We start from the raw sequence: 22,573 nt of genomic DNA on the forward strand, positions 1-22,573 counted from the left end.
ACGTATAAAGTATTAAACAGGAGGAGAAATTTTACATTTAAAAAATATCACATAAAAAGAAATCATGAAGATAAAAACTAATAGTTTGTCACATACACATTAAAAAATTTATGTGAAAGGAAGCCTGCCATAAAATTAAAAGTAAAAATTTATTGTTGTAAAAAGAGCAAATATTTTGACTATCTAAAGAGCCCTTTCAGATTGGTGAAAGTCGCTTAGTCGTTGTCTGACTCTTTGTGACCCCATGGACTATACAGTCCATGGAATTCTCCAGGCCAGAATACTGGAGTGGGTAGCCTTTCCCTTCTCCAGGGGATCTTCCCAACCCAGGGATCGAACCCAGGTCTCCCTCATTGCAGGTGGATTCTTTAGCAACTGAGGCACAAGGGAAGCCCTTTCAGATTGGTAATAGGGAGAAATACGCCAACATGAAATTAGCAAAGGAATGAATCATCAGTTTGCAAAAGAAATATATAGAGAAAATGTACCCAATGGAAACAGATGAAATGCTCTAATGATTATCCACAATTTTGGTATACTAGGTCCAATGATCACTCTTATCGCAGACACCACTGAATTTAAATCCATTATGTCTTTTGTCTTTATTTTCTTAGAAGTATAATGCAAACGATTTCCCTTTACGTAATATCATCAGTCATTATCCAAAATGTAAGACTCAGGCATGACACTGCACCTGTCATGTGTGTACCTTCTTGTCTCTGACTGGGCCGTCTAGAGTTACTCTCAAACCCTTCACCTAGCCCTTTGGAACTACCCCTTTACAGAGAATACTACTACTCGTTTGGAGAATGTTTCTTTTCCTGTATCCTCCATAGCAGCAGATCAGAAAAGGAATTGGTGTGATCATGCTCCCCATTAAGTTTACAAACCATTATTCCCTCACTCTTTAAGACCCTCTGCTTCTTCAGGTTATTCCCCTTGATCTCATTTATGATACACTTTAGCATCTGACTCCTGGTTGTCTTTTCTACTCCAGGCCATGACTTCAAGGTCCACTTAGATGAAGATAAAACAGCTTAACTCCTTAGTTTCTTGACCTCCTCATTTCCAAAGATATTTTCTCCACTCTACTCCAGCCACCAATTTCCATCATCATACTTTGTGATCATCCATAAGTACTCTACCTCTAAAATCATTAATTTATGTATGCTCCATGACATAATTTACCCTCATTTTTTGACTTTATCTGGATTTCTGGTCCACTGAGCATCTCTATCCCTACTTTCTTCAGGATCATCAGCTTTTCCTTTGCTTTCACTTTTTTCCTAAAATAGTTTAAATTCCATGATATACCATTTTCAATAACATTTTCGCCTAAGCCCTAAGCTTCCTTATAGTTCAGTAATGTGTGTATATGTATGTACGTATACACACACTCACACACATACCTGAACTCACTGTTCTGAAAATTTTATCTTTTCTAGAAATCTAGACATTTTATTTTTGTCACCTCACTTGCCTCCCATTATTAATCTCAGTCAGTTCAGTGGATCAGTTGTGTCCAACTCTTTGTGACCCCATGGACTGCAGCACGCCAGGATTCCCTGTCCATCACCAACTCCTGGAGCTTGCTCAAACTCATGTCTGTCAAGTTGGTGATGCCACCCAACCATCTCATTCTTGGTTATCCCCTTTTCCTCCTGCCTTCACTCTTTCCCAGCATCAGGATCTTTTCCAGTGAGTCAGTTCTTCACATCAGGTGGCCAAAGTATTGGAGTTTCAGCTTCAACATCAGTTTTTCCAATGAATATTCAGGACTGATTTCCTTTAGGATTGACTGGTTTGATCTCCTTGAAATCCAAGGGACTCTCAAGAGTCTTCACCAATGCCACAGTTAAAAAGCATCAATTCTTCACCACTCAGCTTTCTTTATGGGCCAACTCTCACATCCATACATGACCACTGGAAAAACCATAGCTTTGACTAGACAGACCTTTGTCAGCAAAACAATGTCTCTGCTTTTTAATATGCTGTCTAGGTTAGTCATAGCTTTTCTTCCAAGGAGCAAGCGTCTTTTAATTTCATGGCTGCAGTCACCATCTGCAGTGATTTTGGAACCCAAGAAAATAAGGTCTCTTACTGTTTCCATTGTTACCCCATCTATTTGCCATGAAGTGATGGGACTGGATGCCATGATCTTAGTTTTTTAAATGTTGAGCTTTAAGCCAGGATTTTCACTCTCCTCTTTCACTTTCATCAAGAGGCTCTTTAGTTCCTCTTTGCTTTCTGCCATAAGTGTGGTGTCATCTGCATATCTGAGGTTATTGATATTTCTCCTGGCAATCTTGATTCCAGCCTGTGCTTCATCCAGCCCAGCATTTCGCATGCATGATCCCAAGGACGGAGGAGCCTGGTGGGCTGCCGTCTATGGGGTCTCACAGAGTCGGACATGACTGAAGTGACTTAGCAGCAGTAGCAGCATTCTGTATATAAGTTGAATAAGCTGTCTAACTTCTAGTCTACCTTTCTAACTTCTAATTCTAACGGTTGTTCTTATCTTTTCATCTTTATCATTACGCCCATAGTATAATCTACCACCATCTTTTATCAGGATTATTCCAGTAGCTCTATAATTGCTTTCCCCAAGTTTCCCATTTAGGCTTTACCACTAGAGCTTTCTTTTGAAAACAAAATTGATCATTTTTACTTTCTTAATTAAAACCCATTAGTGACTTATCATTACTTTTATTTTTTGGGGGGGGGTACTTTTTATTTATTTATATAAATTTATTTATTTTAATTGGAGGCTAATTACTTTTCAATATTGTATTGATTTTGCCATACATCAACATGAATCTGCCACAGGTGTACACGTGTTCCCCATCCTGAACCCCCCTCTCACCTCCCTCCCTATACCATCCCTCTGGGTCATCCCAGTGCACCAGCCCCAAGCATCCTGTATCATGCATCAAACCTGGACTGGCGATTCGTTTCATATATGATATTATACATGTTTCAATGCCATTCTCCCAAATCATCCCACCCTTGCCCTCTCCCATGGAGCCCAAAAGACTGTTCTATACATCTGTGTCTCCTTTGCTGTCTCACATACAGGGTTATCGTTACCATCTTTCTAAATTCCATATATATGCGTTAGTATACTGTATTGGTGTTTTTCTTTCTGGCTTACTTCACTCTGTATAATAGGCTCCAGTTTCATCCACCTCATTAGAACTGATTCAAATGTATTCTTTTTAATGGCTGAGTAATATATCCATTCATCTGCTGATGGACATGTAGGTTGCTTCCATGTCCTGGCTATTATAAACAGTGCTGCGATGAACATTGGGGTACACAATTCTGGTTTCCTCGGTGTGTATGCCCAGCAGTAGGATTGCTGAGTCATAAGGCAGTTCTATTTCCAGTTTTTTAAGGAATCTCCACACTTTTCTCCATAGTGGCTGTACTAGTTTGCATTCCCACCAACAGTATAAGAGGGCTGCCTTTTCTCCACACCCTCTCCAGCATTTATTGCTTGTAGACTTTTGGATAGCAGCCATTCTGACTGGTGTGAAATGGCACCTCATTGTGGTTTTGATTTGCATTTCTCTGATAATGAGTGAATGGTGCTGAAGCTGAAGCTCCAGTACTTTGGCCACCTCATGTGAAGAGTTGACTCATTGGAAAAGACTCTGATGCTGGGAGGGATTGGGGGCAGGAGGAGAAGGGGACCACAGAGGATGAGATGGCTAGATGGCATCACTGACTCGATGGACGTGAGTCTGAGTGAGCTCCAGGAGATGGTGATGGACAGGGAGGCCTGCCGTGCTGCGAATCATGGGGTTGCAAAGAGTCGGACACGACTGAGCGACTGAACTGAACTGAACTGAACTGATAATGAGTGATGCTGAGCATCTTTTCATGTGTTTGTTAGCCATCTGTATGTTTTCTTTGGAGAAATGTCTGTTTAGTTCTTTGGCCCATTTTTTGACTGGGTCTTTTTTTTTTATGGAATTGAGCTGCAGGAGTTGCTTGTATGTTTTTGAGATTAGTCCTGTATCAGTTGCTTCATTTGCTATTATCCATTTTGAGTTTATTTTTGTGTATGGTGTTAGAAAGTGTTCTGGTTTCATTCTTTTACACGTGGTTGACCAGTTTTCCCAGCACCACTTGTTAAAGAGATTGTCTTTTCTCCATTGTATATTCTTGCCTCCTTTGTCAAAGATAAGGTGTCCATAGGTGTATGGATTTATCTCTAGGCTTTCTATTTTGTTCCATTGATCTATATTTCTGTCTTTGTGCCATTACCATACTATCTTGATGACTGTGGCTTTGTAGTAGAGCCTGAAGTCAGGCAGGTTGATTCCTCCAGTTCCATTCTTCTTTCTCAAGATTGCTTTGGCTATTCGAGGTTTTTTGTATTTCCATACAAATCGTGAAGTTATTTGTTCTAGCTCTAAAATCCCATGGACGGAGGAGCCTGGTGGGCCACAGTCCATGGGGTTGCTAAGAGTCAGACATGGCTGAAGTGACTTAGAAGCGGGAGCAGCAGCAGCTTGATAGGGATTGCATTGAATCTATAGATTGCTTTGGGGAGTATACTCATTTTCACTATATTGATTCTTCCCGATCCATGAACATGGTATATTTCTCCATCTATTAGTGTCCTCTTTGATTTCTTTCACCAGTGTTTTATAGTTTTCTATATATAGGTCTTTAGTTTCTTTTGGTAGATATATTCCTAAGTATTTTATTCTTTTCGTTGCAATGGTGAATGGAATTGTTTCCTTAATTTCTCTTTCTATTTTCTCATTGTTAGTGTATAGGTCATTGCTTTTAGAACAAAAGCCCAATCTTTATGTGATCCCCAAAAGCTTAGCCCTTACCTTTCTTCTTTTCAGCCAGGAATGCTCACCTCCTGTTCATCTAATTTACTCCTGCCCTTCTTTCAGAATTCAGCTCAGTCATCGCTCCCTTTGGGAATCCCTTAACCTCCAACTTCTCCTGACTTGGTCAATTTCCCCATTATGCTCTTTCAGTGTACCTAGAAACTTTTCTATCTGTAGTTATTACAGTTTTAATTATACATGTATTTATTTGATTCTTTGCTTACTGTTACAGGCTTCCCTGGTGGCTCAGATGCTAAAGGATATGCCTGCAGTGCAGGAGACCTGGGTTTGATCCCTGGGTTGAGAAGATCCTTTGGAGAAGGAAATGGCTACCTGCTTCAGTATTCTTGCCTGGAGAATTCCATGGACAGAGGAACCTGGTGGGCTACAGTCCATGGGGTCACAAAGAGTCGAACACGACTGAATGACTAACACTTGCACTTTTCTTAATATTGCTATTCATCATTAGACTTTAAACTCCATGAAAACAGAGAAGCAGATCTTTTTCTCCTGTACACTATTATAACTTTAGTGCCAAGCACAGAGCCTACCACATAGTATATGCTCCATAATACTTAATGAATGAAAGAATTATTTAAAATGAGATACCAGTTTTCATGCACTCAATTAATAAGAATATTTTTAAATGATAGCACTGAGTATTGGCAATGGTTGGAAAATAGGCAAAGTTAATAGTAAAGTTTGTTCTGGGAGACAGTTTTGCAATATTCATCAGAAACTCTAAAAATGAATGCATCTTTAACTCAGCAGTATTGCTTCTAGTATTATTTGTATCCTAAGGAAATTGTCAAGGACATTCAAAGAGAACAAATAAGTTCAGTTTCAAAGATGTTCATTAGTACATTAATTATACAGTGGAAAATTTCAAACAATTTTATTATCCAACAGATGGAGATTAGCTAGATAAGATGTATTTACATGTTGAAATATGACTGAGAATTTACATAGGTAGTTGCAGTTTTTATTCAATCTATTCATTGCTAGTTTCTAAATATATTCTTTAATTTTTAGTCACAAAGAATAAAACAGAAAAGAAATGTTATAGAAATTATAGAAAATCACTGGAAAACTGTTAGCTGTAATAGACTTTCTTCAAATCTATAAAATACCATTACAGGAACTTAGTGTGATTTCCTTTTTTAAAATTTCAATTTTCTTATCATAAAATAGGTGTATATTATTTTGCACAAAATACAGAGAAGCAAAAATAAGGATATAGAAATCACCCATACACACCACCTAAAAAAAAATCCCTATTGTCACATAGCTGTTTTCCCTTGAGTCATTTTTCCATGGATGTTTGTTTATAGAAATGGAATGATATTAAACATGTTTTTATAATCTGCTGTTTTTTACATTATCCTATATTGTAGATATCTTTTTATGTCTTTAAGTAGGCTTCTTTGATGTTATTTTTAATTCTCAGTCATATTTCAACATTTAATATAAGTATGTTTATTCCAAGAAACTAATACCATATTGAATGTACCATTTAAGGGGAAATATGCTGTATATTTATCATATTGATTATTTTAAAAACTAAAATAAGGATTTAATTATATCTTAAATATTTTGAAAAATAATTATATAAAAATAATCTCTGACTTAATATTTGCTGAGTGGAATAAATAAAAGCAAATAATAATTTCTGAAGTGTTTTTGGAACTTTTTGGTTAAGTCTCAAACTGGAAAGGACATTAGTGGTTGGTCATCAGCTGTCATAAAAACCATAAAGCAAAAGCTTTATAAAAAAGCAGATTATTTAAGATGACTATAAATTATTTAGAAACAGAGGCAGTAAAACCACTCATTCTGAAGTCTGGAAAATGTTTAAGAGTTTGAAAATATTTGACTGAAGCTTGGCTCATTTCTGTTTAATTTGTCTTATCCAATTTTAATGGGGAAATTATACTTTTTCAAATTAACCATAATTAATATTGGGCTTTTTTGTTTGTGTCTGACATATGGTTATTATATGATTTTATGTTTCATGCTACTTGAAATAATATCACATGAGAATTAGATTATCAGACTATGAAGAAATATTAAAAGCCTTGGGAGAGGGTTTAGAACTAGCATTGGAAATAGTCATTAATTTATTTGTCCTGAAAAAATTAAACTTCAGGTCTAATAGATTTAAGGTCAACTCTTTTTGACTTTTATCATAATACAAACCTGTTTTTTTCTACTTCTTAATTTTTTAAGAGGTATAACAGTGAACTAACTTTTAAAATGAAATATGCATTATTTGAAATAAACCACATATGTGTGCTTAGTTGCTTGGTCATGTCCAACTCTTTGCGAGCCCATGGACTATAGCCCACCAGGCTCCTCTGTCCATGGGATTCTCCAGGCAAGAACACTGGAGTGGGTTGCCATTCCATTCTCCAGAGGACCTTCCCTACCCAGGGATCAAACCTGGGTCTTCCGCATTTCAGGCAGATTCTTTACTGTATGAGCTACAGAGAAATTCCTTTAGGGGCTTCTCTGATGACTCAGATGCAATTTAGGCATGTTTGAAGATTTTAGAAATCTATTGATCAGTTGGAAACACTACTTTCCAGGAAAGGAATTATGCTTAAACTAGCATATTGCTTTCCTAGAGGGAAAGTACCATGATCCTTTACTTCTGATAATATGGCACTTCAGATGTTGTATAGATGTCAGAGAAAGCACAAAAAAGAGAAAAAAAAACTTGTAGATGGTATCAGACAAAGAGAACAAAAAATCATTATCTAATCACCTCACCTGTTGACTAGATATTCCCAGTTGAGTTGTATCCAATTCCAGGCCATAGTCTTCCCATAGCTGTTATATGAGATGTATTGAATGACTGTAAACACATCCTGTGTTTTAATAAGGTTTGAGTCCTTGAGTAAATCCAAATACCTAAAAGAAGTCAAATGGAAAAGCAATTCAAAATGAACCTTCAGTGTTCACCCTTAGCTAAATTCCAATAGAACTCAGCTTTCATTCCAGTAATTTAATTATTGAGTCATCAACTGAAACACTTAAATATGAAAAATAATAAAACACAATTTAATATTTTCTAAAATACTTAACTGTTCTTTAATTTTGAGGACTAGAGAAGTGTAAACTGTATGAAAATTTCAGTTATTTTGGAAGTACTATAACAGTTAAAACCCACAATTTTAACTATTAATTTAAAAAATTAATTGTATTTATTTAATAGAAACACTCCATCCATTTGCCTATTATTCCATGAAACTAAAAAAGGAACTAATAAATTAAATTACTGATATTCTTTCTTTTTCATAATTTTATAAAATTATAAAATTTTGGCTGTGCTGAGTCTTCATTGCTGCACAGGTTTTTCTCTAGTTGCAGAGTGCAGGGGAGTGCAGGGGCTACTCTCTAGTTGTGGTGCATGGGCTTCTCACTGTGGTGGCTTCTCTCGTTGTGGGGCATGGGCTCTGGGGCATGTGGGCTTCAGTAATTGTGGTGTGTGGGCTCCGTAATTGTGCCTCCAGGACACTAGAGCACAGGCTCAGTAGTTGTGGTACATGAGCTTAGCTGCTCTGCAGCTTGTGAGGTCTTCCTGGATCAGGGATCAAACCCACATCTCCTGCATTGGCAGGCAGATTCTTCATCCATGCGCCACCAGGGAGGTCCTTATGTTCTTATTTTATATGGGACTACAGTTAAGTCTTAATTGATGCTTTTGAACTGTGGTGTTGGAGAAGACTCTTGAGAGTCCCTTGGACTACAAGGAGATCCAACCAGTCCATCCTAAAGGAAATGAGTCCTGAATATTCATTGGAAGGACTGATGTTGAAGCTGAAACTCCAATACTTTGGCTACCTGATGTGAAGAACTGACTCATTTGAAAAGACCCTGATGCTGGGAAAGATTGAGGTGGGAGGAGAAGGGGACGACAAAGGATGAGATGGCTGGATGGCATCACCGACTCAATGGACATGAGTTTAAGTAAACTCTGGGAGTTGGTGATGGACAGGGAGTCCTGGCATGCTTCAGTCCATGGGGTTGCAAAGAGTCAGACATGACTGAGCGACTGAACTGAAGATTGTGAAAAAAACAACTTTCTAATATAATATGTATGGTTAGATTAGTTGGCTATAATTAGAGTATAAAGCAAATAAGTCCAAGATAAATTAAGTGACCAAATAGATTTTTATTTACTTTATTCCATGGCTGTACCCAGAGGGAATATCTGAGCATGCTCTAATAAACTTCTGCATTGGAGTGGGGCACTCCTGAATTTTGTACAATTTATCTTTTATCCTCTAGTTCGTAAGAATCTTAGTATGGCATCTAAGTGGAGCTTCCCAGGTGGAACGGTGGTAAAGAATCTGCCTGCCCGTGCAGGAGATCCAAGAGACGTGGTTTGATCCTTGGGTCAGGAAGATCCCTTGGAGTAGGAAATGGCAACCCACCCCAGTATTCTTGCCTGGAAAATTCTGTGGACCGAGGAGCCTGGTGGGCTACAGTCCATGGGGTTGAAAAGAATTGGGCATAACTGAACACGCACACATGTAAGTACTTGCTAATTTTCTCATCATATACAACAATTAGCATGATGACAACCAAGTAATGAATCAATATGATGTTTTGTGGAATGTCAAGATGATCAAGTTCTGGATAGATAGACTATCTTAGGCCAGAGAGAAGGAGACTTCACATATAGCCCTGAGGTGAGATAGTGAAAGTATATTGTTGACCCTGCTAAGTAAAAGCAAACTGTTTCTGGTAGCTCTTACAAATTCGTTATTGCACTATAATTTACTATTTATATTCTGCCTCTCCCATGAACCTATAAGTTTCTCAAGGATAGATATTATTCTTTTTCATTTTTATTCCCACAATCTACATACCTATACAAAGAAAGGATATCTTAAGTGTTGGTTAAATGAATGAAGCAAATAACTCAGAATCTATATAAGCAAAAAATGAATAAGGCAGAAACTAGTTAATTTGGGACATAGGTGTGAAGTGGGAGAACATTCATAGATGGGCTTCAAGTGGTCTCTTGACAGTCAAAGTGAAGTTGCTCAGTCATGTCCAACTCTTTGCGATCCCATGGACTGTAGCCCACCAGCCTCCTCTGTCCATGGGATTTTCCAGGCAAGAATACTGGACTGGGTTGCCATTTCCTTCCCCAGGGGATCTTCCCAACCCAGGGATTAAACCCAGGTCTCCCGCATTGCAGGCAGATGCTTTAACCTCTGAGCCACCAGGGAAGGCTGTATCTTTTGAGTATAATGTAAATAACTATTTGTGTGTGCATACATGCCTGTTGTGGTGGACAGTCCTCTGCTGACAGAGACCAGTTTCGTTCTGGGTTTGGATCAAGGTATCCTTGATTCTAGAGAAGGCAAATTGCTACCCCATCCTCAGAGTAGCAGGATTGGTCCAAGTCAGTCAAAGGAACTCAAGTTCATTGTAGTCAGCAAGTGATCAAGTGGTAGATCCAGAGAATCACCCAGAATGGTCAAGGGTGACCTAGTGCTGGATTATGAGAGGAAGTGAAGATAACTGACCTCTTATCGTAAAAGACAGAGTCTTGTGAGGAGGAGCTCTTTTGCTCCTGTCTTTCTTCCATTGAACGTATTTATGTGAAGACAAAATATCTGGGGCTCTGGAAGTCGTAAAACATCCAACATGTTGAAGACGGCAGAAAAGAAAGAGAAAGAGCCTAGGTCTTGGATAAAATGTTGAATCACTGTACATGACTGGAACTTATCTACCTCTAGAATTTTTTATATGAGATAATGTGTCTTTATTTTTTAAGCCACTCTTAGATGGATATTTTGTTTCTTGCCAGGAAAATAATTTTTTAATAGACTTTCTTGGAAATGTATCTTCCATTAATTAGCATTTTAAAGAGACTGTGACATGTAAACTATCGAGTACCTTTCATGTAATTTTTAAAAACGTTCCAACTTACCTTGACAAAAGAGTAACATTCTTCACTGATGCTAATCCATACAGTAGCTTTTCTTTTTCTTGAGCTAATGAAGTTTTCTGGTATTGCTCGAGAGTGTAATTCCATGAAGTCTCATTGCCAGAGTTCTGCATACCATACCGATATACCAGAAGCCTGAGATTTACAGGAAGACTAGAAGAAGAAACAGTGTTTCAGAGATTTTAATTCCTCATTTCTCAGTTTAAAGTCTTCTAGATATGAAAACATGGGAACAGTCACCTTACAGTCCCAGTTAGCCACTCCTGAAATAACTGGGAAGCATTGTTCAAGGCATCGCTGTCTCCCGTCTTGCACGCCAGTCCTAATACAGAGGCACGGAGTAATCTAAGAAAACAAACACACACAGAGCTGGGGCCTTGAGAACTTTTCAATGTATCTTAACACACACAAATATTAAACAAATATTAATTTTTAAAAAGGTAAAAAAATAACTTTGTGAGGTGGTCTCCAACATCATTCCATCCCAGAAAATCTGCAATGGGCTTCACTTGATCTCGGAAGTATTTCTGAAATACAAGCATCATGTGCAGTGAGTAATAATTTACTATTTAGCAACAGTCTCCCATTTATTATTATCTACAGTTCCCAGTGGTAATCTTTTCCCCTACTAGTTCAGAGAACTTTGGGCCTGTACTTAGGAAAGGTATATATTCCAGTTTTTATTACATAGCAGTTTTACTTCAGTTCTGAACATAAGAACATTCTGGATCACTCTCTAATGTTTTATAGAACTTTGGGTCATCCCCTTTTAACCTCCACTTCTTAGCTGACATTTTAATAAATAGAATAACACCTGATAGACTTACCATATTAAAGATTGCTCAAGTATTAATGAAATAGTAACTAATATTTGTATATTGCCTTAAGATCTACAAAGGATATTTATATTATATGATTCTTACTATCCCATTACCATGGGAAGTCAAGTACTAACTTCCTATTGTACAAAGAAAATGAATATGAAATCATTTGTCCAATTTCTTTCATAAAGAAAATGGAAGAGCTAGAAATTGGAATCCAGAATTTGTTTAAAATTACAAGTGTTCTTGTAATCAGAAAGTGCTACAGAAATCACAAAGCCAAGAAAAGTAGTCTGAATGACTGTCATAATAAAATCTCAATGTGGAAATAACAGCAGTAATAATAAGGAAAATGATGTTATATTTTGATAAGAATAAATTCATTTTAACATAGATAAATCCATTAAAATAGGATCTAGTTTGTATCTATGGTTTAAAACATTATATGTTTTAAATAAAATATTAACTATTGTATTTCTTCTAACACTAAACTACACCTTTAAGTCGTATACTGAACCAGAAATACTGATACACTTCAAGCTGAAAGAAAATAGCATCTCTTTGATTTGATTAGTCAAGTCATTGTAATTTCCTTTGATTTTACTTGGCAGTCAAAGTATGCTTTTGCGTTTCCCAGGAGCTCCATCTCTCAGAAATCTTCCTATTCTACCAATGGGATTAAACATCTACTTTCATGAGATATAGCATTACCTCAATCACAGGGTATAGCTCTTTATCATCTTCAAACATGCTAATAATATAGGTTACAGCTGAAATGGCTCTCTGCCATGGTAAATATTCCTTTTCTTCTCTGAGATACTTGGTCAAGTTCAGAGCCTCCTTATAAGTTAGAAGCTGAGCTCTAAGAAAGAAAAAAATACCCCACAGTAAATTAAAACCAATAGATTGGTTTCCTTTGACTGAAAGTACTAACATGGGCATCATAAATGTCAATGTTAATGAGAATCCTTCAATTAAACAATTAAGAAAATGCATTACTATAAAGGTCCAATCAAAGAGGTTTGTTCACAATCATGTATTAGTGTTTTCATATGTTCAACAATAAAGAGGAGACAAAACATTAAGGTATGCATTGAAAAATTTCTGTGGCAGAATTTTAGATAAAACAAAAGCCATTTAAAGAAACGAATCGCCAGTCTAGGTTAGATACAGGATACAGGATGCTTGGGGTTGGTGCACTGGGATGACCCAGAGAGATGATATGGGGAGAGAGGTGGGAGGGGGGTTCAGGATTGGGAACTCATGTACACCCGTGGTGGATTCATGTCAATGTATGGCAAAACCAGTACAGTATTGTAGAGTAAAATAAAAATAAATAAATAAATAAATAATGGGGGGAAAAAAAGCCATTTAGTTGTATGGTTAATATTGACAAATAGAAACTTTTAAACATTAAGTTCACTAGCTCATTATAATATACAAATGCACCATTATAAATGTACCTTATTGAATTTTTTATATTTGATATGAATAAGAAATATAACAGTACTTGTGAATCATCAATGCTTAAAACATTTCAATTGAACTTATATTCCCCACAAAACATCTCCTTTTTAATGGCACCCCACTCCAGTACTCTTGCCTAGAAGAATGCCATGGATGGAGGAGCCTGTTAGGCTGTGGTCCATGGGGTCGCTAAGAGTCAGACATGACTGAGGGACTTCACTTTCACTTTTCACTTTCATGCATTGGAGAAGGAAATGGCAACCCACTCCAGTGTTCTTGCCTGGAGAATCCCAGGGACGGAGGAGCCTGGTGGGTTGCCGTCTATGGGGTCGCACAGAGTCAAACACGACTGAAGTGACTTAGCAGCTTAGCAGCAGTAATATTTATAAATAAAAATGGATTTTGTTCCTCAAAACAACATGAAATTACTATTGACACTTTAGTTTAAAGAGTCTGACTTATTCCTCCTTAGAAAAGATTTTGGAAGGTTTTGAAATAATAGTCTCAGAAATCTGTTATGCCTCAAATTTTAGCCTAGGTTTTGTAAAGACTCTTAGGTGGGAATCCTGTCTTTCCAAACTACATTTTGAAAATTTAGGTTAAATAATAAACTTTAAATTACTGAGTAAGTCATACTGGTGCATTGAGTGCTATTATGCTTGAGATCACTTTTTGTGAATGAGAAATAATATAATCATACCTTGATTTCTCCCCTGAATTGATAAGAAGATAAAATGGTATTGGAGATCTAGGTAAGAATAAATACTTTCAGCATCATATGATTTATACTAATGTGATATGATATAGAGTTTGTTTTCAGTTCAGAGAGCCGATTTCTCCTATTTTCTCAGATCTTAATCTTATTTGTTGTTCAGTCGCTCAGTTGTGTCCAACTCTTTGTGACCCCGGGGACTGCAGCACACCAGGCTTCCCTGTCCTTTACCATCTCCTGGAGCTTGTTCAAACTCATGTTCATTGAGTCGGTGATGCCATCCAACCATCTAATCCTCTATCATCCCCTTTTCCTCCTGCCTTAAATCCTTCCCAGAATCAGAGTCTTTTTCAGTGGGTCAGCTCTTCACATCAGGTGGCCAAAATACTGGAGCTTCAGTTTCAGCAGTCCTTCCAATGAATATTCAGGGTTGATTTCCTGTAGGATTGACTGGTTTGATTTCCTTGCTGTCCAAGGGACTCTCAAGAGTCTTCTCCAGCACCACAGTTCAAAAGCATCAATTCTTCTGGCTCCGCTTTCTTTATGGTGCTCAACCTTCTTTATGATTTTTTAAAAGGATTTATATTTTGGAACATTCAACTTGTCTTAATAAAAGTATAACTAATATTGAGAAATGGAGTACTTTATTGAGAATGTTTGTTGAGTAGAAAGTGATTGTAGAATTTTATGTTGCAATTTGAAATGAGAATTTTCTAATTTTAATAATTCTCTAGTTTTCTGGGTGGATAGAGCAACAGCTTTGACCTGTCAGTATTTTCTTAGAATAACTATGAATAGCTGTTGCTCTGAGGATCAAATTGGTGAAGGCTAATGAAAGTTTATGAAGAATAATAGGTAATTCAGAAACCTAGTGGGCTGCACATTTATAGCAGGTGAAGTTTAGAGGCCCATTTTATAAATATATATAAATACTATATATAATATATATAATATATATTTTATAAGTATATATAAATACTATATATTTATCTTCCCTGGTGGCTCAGACGGTAAAAGCATCTGCCTGCAATGTGGAAGACCTGGGTTCAATCCCTGGATCGGGATGATCCCCTGGAGAAGGAAATGGCAACCCACTCCAGTATTGTTGCCTGGAGCATCCCATGGACAGAGGAGCCTGATGGGCTACAGTCCACGGGGTCGCAAAGAGTCAGACACGACTGAGCGACTTCACTTTCACTATATATTTAATGTTGAAAAATCGATATCCTATCCTAGTGCCTTGTTTTTCAATGTATTTGATAGCTATGCAATCATTGCACTGGTATCACTTATTCTTTTAAGGCTGAGTCACTTGGTCAAAACACTGGACTGAGAATAAAATTTTTGTCAGTTATTATAGAGAGAATATTTTGAGAATTAAGTTGATGCCCTTTTCATTTCCCATACATCATGTGATTCTGTGTTATTTGATACTTCCAAGGAAGAGCGGTATCATTTAGGTTCATGATTCTCAAGTTTGAGCATGTATCAGCAACACCTGAAAGGTTTTTTTTAACACTTGGGCCCCATCTCCAGAATTTCTGACTCAGTAGGTCTGGTGTAGGGCCTAAGAATTCTCATTTCTCACAAGTTCCCAGCAATGCTGATACTGGGACCATGTGTGAAGAATCAGTTTTTAGAACAAAGACATCTACAGTGCCCTTCCCTCCCAGGTCCCCTTACAGTGCTGTTTTGGCTCATAGCTGCACTTTTTCTTCAGAGAATAGCCCTTGACCAAATCTACCCATCTTGCTTAAAAGGTTATGCAACCCCTACCCCTGGTCATTGATTGTCTGATGCAGGAATGCAACAGGCCAGCCTGCTTCCCTCAAGCTGGGTCACTATGTACTACAGCTCATGGATGGCTTCCTACTGGAATCTGGCAAAGCTAAACTCCTGCTAAGACGATGTATTTGCTGCTCAGCTTTTCCCCTGCCCCACCCTGCTTCTCACACTCCCTACTTCATAAGCATCTTCTCTCAATAAACCACGTGTTCATGAACCTCCATTTCAGACTCTGCTTTGAGGGAACTCAAGACAGCATTTTTACTCACTTTGAGCCTCCAACCCTATTTATTAAATCCATAGACCAACAGCAGTTATGAAAGCCAGATTTGGTTGAGAATTTTCCTTATTCAGAAATCTTCCATTTATAGTAAGAGTCCAGCCTGAGGAACTTTGATCCTAGAATTGGCCTACAATCTATATTGTAGAGAGGATAGAGGCTATAACTTAAAGAAAGTTCCCACAAAATGCTATGAAGAAGAAAACAAAAAGGTCTTTTGAGGAAATTCTTGCTCTCCTATCTTGGGCTGAGGTACTCAGAAGTTTGGGGAATCTTGGAACAAAAGGTTTGCTTTTGCTTTCCTGGGTATGACCTGGAAAGACTGCACAGTCCTCCAAGAAGGTCGAGTTCAGCACAATGTCTTATCAAACAGTGGCTTTTGAATGGGACAGGACAAATGGTTGAGAGGTGGTTAGGTAGAGGGATCTGACGCTATGGTCTCAAGTTCTTCAGCAGAGCCTTCAGGTGGTGTGGAGACTTGAAAACTTCCCATGTGTTTGTTCTCTTGACGTTAACTTTCTAATTAAATTCAGATTTCTGGCTTAAAACAGTCTCCTTGCAATCAACTAGATCCCTTTTGGAGTCTTTCCCCAGCAACTCCCTTCTCCCTTTTTTAAAAGGGAGTCCTCAATAGGGTGGGAAAAGTTACTTATCTAGTTCTGTGCTGTGGTCTGGTCAGCTCTGTAAGCACCTATAAAAAGGTAACCTGGTGCGCCTAGAGGTCTGTAACCTTGGCATGGCTCATGGCTCACTTTGTGGTCTTTATTTGCTAACCTTCCCCTCACCTTGGACATGGTTGGAGCCTCAGTACCTTGAAGTCTGGCAAAAGTCTGCTTACATCATTAGTTTAGGTGGCCCTTGAAGCCGCCTTCTCTGCCATCCTTTCCTCAGCTAGAAACCCCTGCCCCCTTCCGTGTGCTTGCCAGCCAGCACTCTCTGCTTTCACTGGTGCTATTCCTGGCCCCTCTCCTGGCTTTGGCACACAGTGGGCTGCAAGGTGCCAAATAAGCTATTGAAAAGACAAAGCTCTACTGCAACAGGTAGACAGGAAAGGATTCTGTCTCAGTTTTGGCAAGGCCCCCAAACCAAGCCCCTCGGCCTGTACTCAAAAGTGAGATGGGGGCCGATCCAAGCAGGATTGACATGGTCAGGAGGGTCAGCTTTCTGTGACCCTCAGCTGACAGCCCACTACAGCTGTGAAAGAGATTGGAATGCCTAACAGGGAGACAGAGGCCTTTTAGAAGAAGGCTTTTGGAGAAGGAAATGCCTACCCACTCCAGTATTCTTGCCTGGAGAATTCCGTGGACAGAGGAGCCTGGCAGGCTCCAGTCCATGGAGTGGCAATAAGTCAGGCACGACTGAGCGACTAACACACAGTTTTGGAGGACTCCTTTAGTGTACTGAATGTGCTGTCCCCCCCGGAGGACAGAGTGCAGGATGCTTTCCCCCTCACACCCAGCCTAGAAAAGAGGTTTTAATGCAGCCACTTGAAGAGTTTTATCTGTGTATCCTGGAACTCGTGTGGACACAGTGGCCTGGTATCTGATCCCCAAGAAATCTAAAGGATGAGAGACTGTAGTCGACTACTGCTTTAACATCAGAGTGAAGAGATGGGACTGCATGAGGTGGCCATCTCTCCAGACTTTGTCAGGGGAAAGGATATATGAAAACTTGCTATAGACTAGATGTGGTTTGGAAGTTTTCTCACCTCAGGGAACTGCAGAAGAAAGACCGTTGGCCATGGACTGGGCCATACGATAGCACATACACCATGAAAGCACCATACAAGGGAAAGCATCAGTGCCAAACATGTCCAGAGTTCAGAGAGGACCAGAAGTAGACAGCATGTCAGGATCTTCCCTCCTCTGCCCTCTCTGTGCTCCTCGCAGTGGAGAATCAGAGGCAACATGGTGAGAAGCAGGAGCTCCATGTAGCAAAATGGAGAGGAGATCAGGCACCTTGTTCTCATTGCAGGTGGCTGGCCTGAAATTAGCCTGAGTAGGGGGCTGGGGGAAACTTTAAATGAACTTCAAAACTTTGAGGGTATAACTAGGCAGGGCATATGGTTGAGCTGAGCCTGTTGTGGGGACTCAGAGTGACTGGGTGAATTCTTGCTCCTTGTCTTCAGCAAATGTGCCCAGCTGGAGAGCAGTAAGACTCCTGGCTCCTCACATTTGGGGGCAGGGAAATCAAGAATCCATTTATTTTTAGATCCGTCAGTTTACTGATGAAACATAATAGTTCATTTCTTTTTGAATATCAGAGTAGAACTGTGTAAATTCTAATCCTCCCTCATGCACTTACCTATCTACGCATTTCTATTTTTCTCTGAAGTTTGAGTGATTTGGGACAGACTCTAACGAATACAGGTGGGGGTCTGTTTCTGAGTCCATTTTTCCTCATGTGTTGCAGACAGAAATTGGGTGATAACTCAATAGCTCAGGCAATGTTTCAGATGACAGCTCAGGTATTTTCTGGATTGGTTGCTGTGTGATTCTACATGCTTTTTGACTTTCAAATTTGTTTCACTTTCTTCCTTTCTGAAGCTCTTCAAAATTTGATGGGGCTATGGTCAAGCAGCTGAACAAATGCAGGAAGATTTTTCAATTGTGTGAGTTATCCACTTTGTATCCCATTCCTCAGAGAAAGCTGTTCAAGAGGCTTTCACTTCTTAAAGCAAAAGAACTGTGTTATGATGAATCTTAAACTGTAAAGATATTATAATATCTTTATAATCTTTACAGACGAGATTCTAAGCTTTGGAAAAGATCATAATACATTCACAGGAGAGTTTTCCTGAAAAAAAAATCTAATAGTCCTATTATATTTAAAAAAGGCTTTTTTTTTTTCTTTTTTCTTTTTGGCCACACCATGCAGCTTTCAATTTCTTAATTCCTGGACCAGGGATTGAACCCATGCCCTCAGCAGTGAAAGTGCAGGGTTATAACCACTGCACTGCCAGGGAATTCCCTAAAAGGTGGATCATTTTTTTTTCACCATATTACCACTTAATTTTCCCAATCTACATAGTGCCAGGAACAGAGCAGGTGCTCAATATATATTTATAAATGAGGGATTGATATACCATAACATAATAAAAATAATCTGTTACATAGCCAGGAGATTAAACTTGGAGGTTCACCAAAGAGAATCAAGTTCTATTACCTATAATAGAGTCTAGATTACAAATTTAGAAGAGCTTTTCTAAATGCTTCTTTTGTTTAGTTGCTCAATCATGTCCAACTCTGTGTAATCCCAGGGAATGTAGTCTGCCAAGCTCCTCTGTCCATGAGATTTCTGAGGCAAGAAAACTGGAGTGGGCTGTCATTTCCTTCTCCAGGGGATCTTCCTGACCCAGTGATCAAACCCATGTCTCCTGCATTGACAGGTGGATTCTTCACCACTGAGCTACCAAATGCTTCTTTGCTGCTGCTAATCAATGGTGGGTGCCTTTTTTGGTCAAGCACTACGATCTATTGAGCACTTCCTAAAGACTGGACAATGGTTGGGGTCCTTTGTGTACATTCTCTCACTCATTCCACACAAGAGTGTTGTAAGTTCATATCCATTTTACTAATAAGGAAACTAACTGAAGCAGAGACAAGTTAAGAAACTCTCTCAAGGTTATACAGAGCCAGGATTTTAACATGGTTTGAGAGCTTGTTTTTAATTCCCTATAAATTCCTCCCTTAAACATATCACAAAGGGTTTCTAACTTGCAGTATCTAGGGATTTCATGTAAAATAGTTCTCCCATGCCTTTAGCGCTGTTACACTATCCTTCCAGCCATATATTCAGTTCCTATTTAATGAACATCTACTAGGGGCCAGGCACAGTTAGGAGCTGGGGATAAAATGAAGAGGAACATGATCCAGGTGCCTACCTTCATGAAACTTATAATTTGGTGGGTGAGATGGATAATTAATAAGCAATGACAGTTGATATCACTGGAAACATAGGGGCCTATAAAAGGGACACCCAACTCAGACAAGGGGAACTGCTGCTGCTGCTGCTAAGTCGCTTCAGTCGTGTCTGACTCTGTGCGACCCCACAGACGGCAGCCCACCAAGCTCCCCCATCCCTGGGATTCTCCAGGCAAGAACACTGGAGTGGGTTGCCATTTCCTTCTCCAATGCAGGAAAGTGAAAAGTGAAAGTGAAGTTGCTCAGTCGTTCCTGACTCTTAGTGACCCCATGGACTGCAGCCCACCAGGCTCCTCCGTCCATGGGATTTTCCAGGCAAGAGTACTGGAGTGGGGTGCCATTGCCTTCTCCAGGGGAACTAGCATCTCATTGTCAGTACATTGCTTGTGTCTAAAATGAGGCTACTACAAAGTCAGCAAAACAAATTGGGTGTGTCCCTAGCTCCTACAGAAGTGCCAGAAATTCAAAAAATGCTGGTCAAATTACTAGTGTTAGCCTAGCTGAAAAAAGAATCTCAAAGGTGCTATGGTTACTACTCTTACATTACCCCAATCTATGTTGATTATTTTCTTTTTTCAAGGTGTGGGTTGTGTTTTTCTAAGTTAAACTACCTTTAGGCCATGAGAAAAAATTCAAATTTCTGAAATGACACTTTAATTCTATCAATCCTAGAGCACCATGTCTCATTCTTCTTACCCCAATGACCTGAATAATATTTGAAAACTCTAGCCATAAAATCTGAACAGACTTTTGGACTCTGTGGGAGAGGGAGAGGGTGGGATGATTTGGGAGAATGGCATTGAAACATGCATACTAGCATATAAGAAATGAATCGCCAGTCTAGGTTCGATACAGGATACAGGATGCTTGGGGCTGGTGCACTGGGATGACCCAGAGAGATGATATGGGGAGGGTGGTGGGAGGGGGGTTCAGGATTGGGAACTCATGTATACCTGTGGCGGATTCATGTCAATGTATGGCAAAACCAATACAGTATTGTAAAGTAAAAAAAAATAAAAAATAAAGAGCAAAATAAATAAATAAAATTTTTAAAAAAGAACTAAGGGGAAAAAAAAATCTTACAATGGGTTTGGGCTCATAGAGATGAATTCATGAAACACATTGTTTGTCTTTTTATTAAATCAAATTATAATGGTGCACTTTTGAGCATTTGTAAGTGTCACTCCTAATTAGCTCAAGAACTCAGATTAGTCAAACTTCACTTAAAGTCAATAGGATAGGTGAGGTTTTTGTGTCTGTTAAGGGCTGATATCAGTATTTTGGCTATAAGGCTCATATTAGTTTTAAAGAAGAAAGCTATGTAAAATAATAATGTTGTAAATAGTGGTTCTGGATACTTTAAACTATAAATTAATACTTAAACTGTGTTGTAATTCATTTTAAAAGAAATTTATGACAAGATCCGTAGTATTTTAAATAATTGAATCTCATTCCGAAACCTACCGTGCCAAGGCAAAAGCATCATCAATAAAACTTGCACGATCAGCAGAAGAAAAGTCCTGGGAAGAGAAAGAAAGAAAGGTAGGAAACATGAATCTTAAAGCAAAATATATTGAAAAATTAATATCATTAAGATGCTGTTCTTAGAACAAAAGTAAAACAATTCACAACAATTTCTACTTTTACCGTGTGGTTGATGGAAAGATTGGTAGCTATCCATTCCCAAGTTGACACTTCATAATTTACACGATAAAAGCCAATATGATCAGGGTTTATTTTGAGAAAAGCATTTCCACTAAGAGTAGATTCCAAAGTGATTCCTGTGGTAGTAAATAAACACTAATGAGAAACATGTTTGCACATACTGTAAACACATAGAAATTAGACCCAGAGGGCAAAAAGAAATGTTAGTTTGAGGAGTCAAGTTTGATTTGGATCCAAAGCCCCAAAGTCTAATTCTTATTATTCTTATTGCCTAATTTTAACATGTCATTGTAGTGTGTGAGATGAAAAAGAAATAATTACAGGGCACTTACCTATATTAAGTGCCCTGTAATTTGTGACTTATTATTATTTCTTACTTTCAGAAGCTTGTCATATGGGTGAAATAATTCTATGCTTGTCAATCCCTCAATAAAAACATTTAAAAAAAAAAAACAATACTTAAAGACAGAGAAGTCCATGCCCTTTGGGGGTAATCCATATATTCTTAATCATGATGGATTAATTACACAAACAATATTCACTGGGATAGCCTAGGAAGGATACAAAAATGTAAACATTTAAAAGAATACTATGTTTATTTAAAATCAATATCCTAATTGATGGATATGGTGATTGCTAAGCAGGATAATGATTTGAGAGTCAGTAACAATTTTCAAATGTCAAGAAGGCTTGCAATAGGACTAAAATCCAAATACAGCCTTTTTGATCTTGTAGTCCATTGCATACTCATTCTCCCAATTTTATTTATTTCTGTAAAGCCTTCTACTTTCATATTTCAACTGATTATATCAATGTTTTTTCATCAGTGGATTTACCAAATTAACTTGATTTCTAAAGTAGTATTTAGAATTTACATAAGGCTCTAGGATATAGATTGTGGAAGCTCAACATTGAAGGAACAAAGACTTACGTTTTAAGTAAAAACTACTCAAAATAAGGCAGGAGGAAAAGGGATCAACAGAGGATAACATGGTTGGAGGGTGTCACTAACTCAGTGGACATGAGTTTGAGCAAGCTCCAGGAGTTGGTGAAGAACAGGGAAGCCTGGCATACTGCAGTCCATGGCGTCTCAAAGAGCTGGACA

The 22,573-nt window shown here is 38.4% G+C and overlaps 1 protein-coding gene across 2 annotated transcripts in view; it reads right to left on the reverse strand.

Annotated features, from left to right (window-relative positions):
• ENPEP (glutamyl aminopeptidase) overlaps positions 1 to 22,573 on the reverse strand; it is an 80,699-nt gene that overhangs the window by 2,848 nt on the left and 55,278 nt on the right. The window contains exons 12-18 of one of the 2 annotated variants that reach the window (XM_068975108.1): positions 21,451 to 21,584; positions 21,268 to 21,323; positions 12,348 to 12,498; positions 11,269 to 11,342; positions 11,056 to 11,160; positions 10,798 to 10,968; positions 7,620 to 7,760 (exon numbers count right to left, since the gene is read on the reverse strand). In XM_068975108.1, coding sequence (XP_068831209.1) covers positions 7,620 to 7,760; positions 10,798 to 10,968; positions 11,056 to 11,160; positions 11,269 to 11,342; positions 12,348 to 12,498; positions 21,268 to 21,323; positions 21,451 to 21,584 — 832 coding nt within the window. The remainder of the gene's footprint in view (positions 1 to 7,619; positions 7,761 to 10,797; positions 10,969 to 11,055; positions 11,161 to 11,268; positions 11,343 to 12,347; positions 12,499 to 21,267; positions 21,324 to 21,450; positions 21,585 to 22,573) is intronic. The other variant, XM_068975109.1, reaches the window with a different exon arrangement.

This window comes from Capricornis sumatraensis, chromosome 7, assembly GCF_032405125.1.
Source record: "Capricornis sumatraensis isolate serow.1 chromosome 7, serow.2, whole genome shotgun sequence".
NCBI classification, from domain to species: domain Eukaryota; kingdom Metazoa; phylum Chordata; class Mammalia; order Artiodactyla; family Bovidae; genus Capricornis; species Capricornis sumatraensis.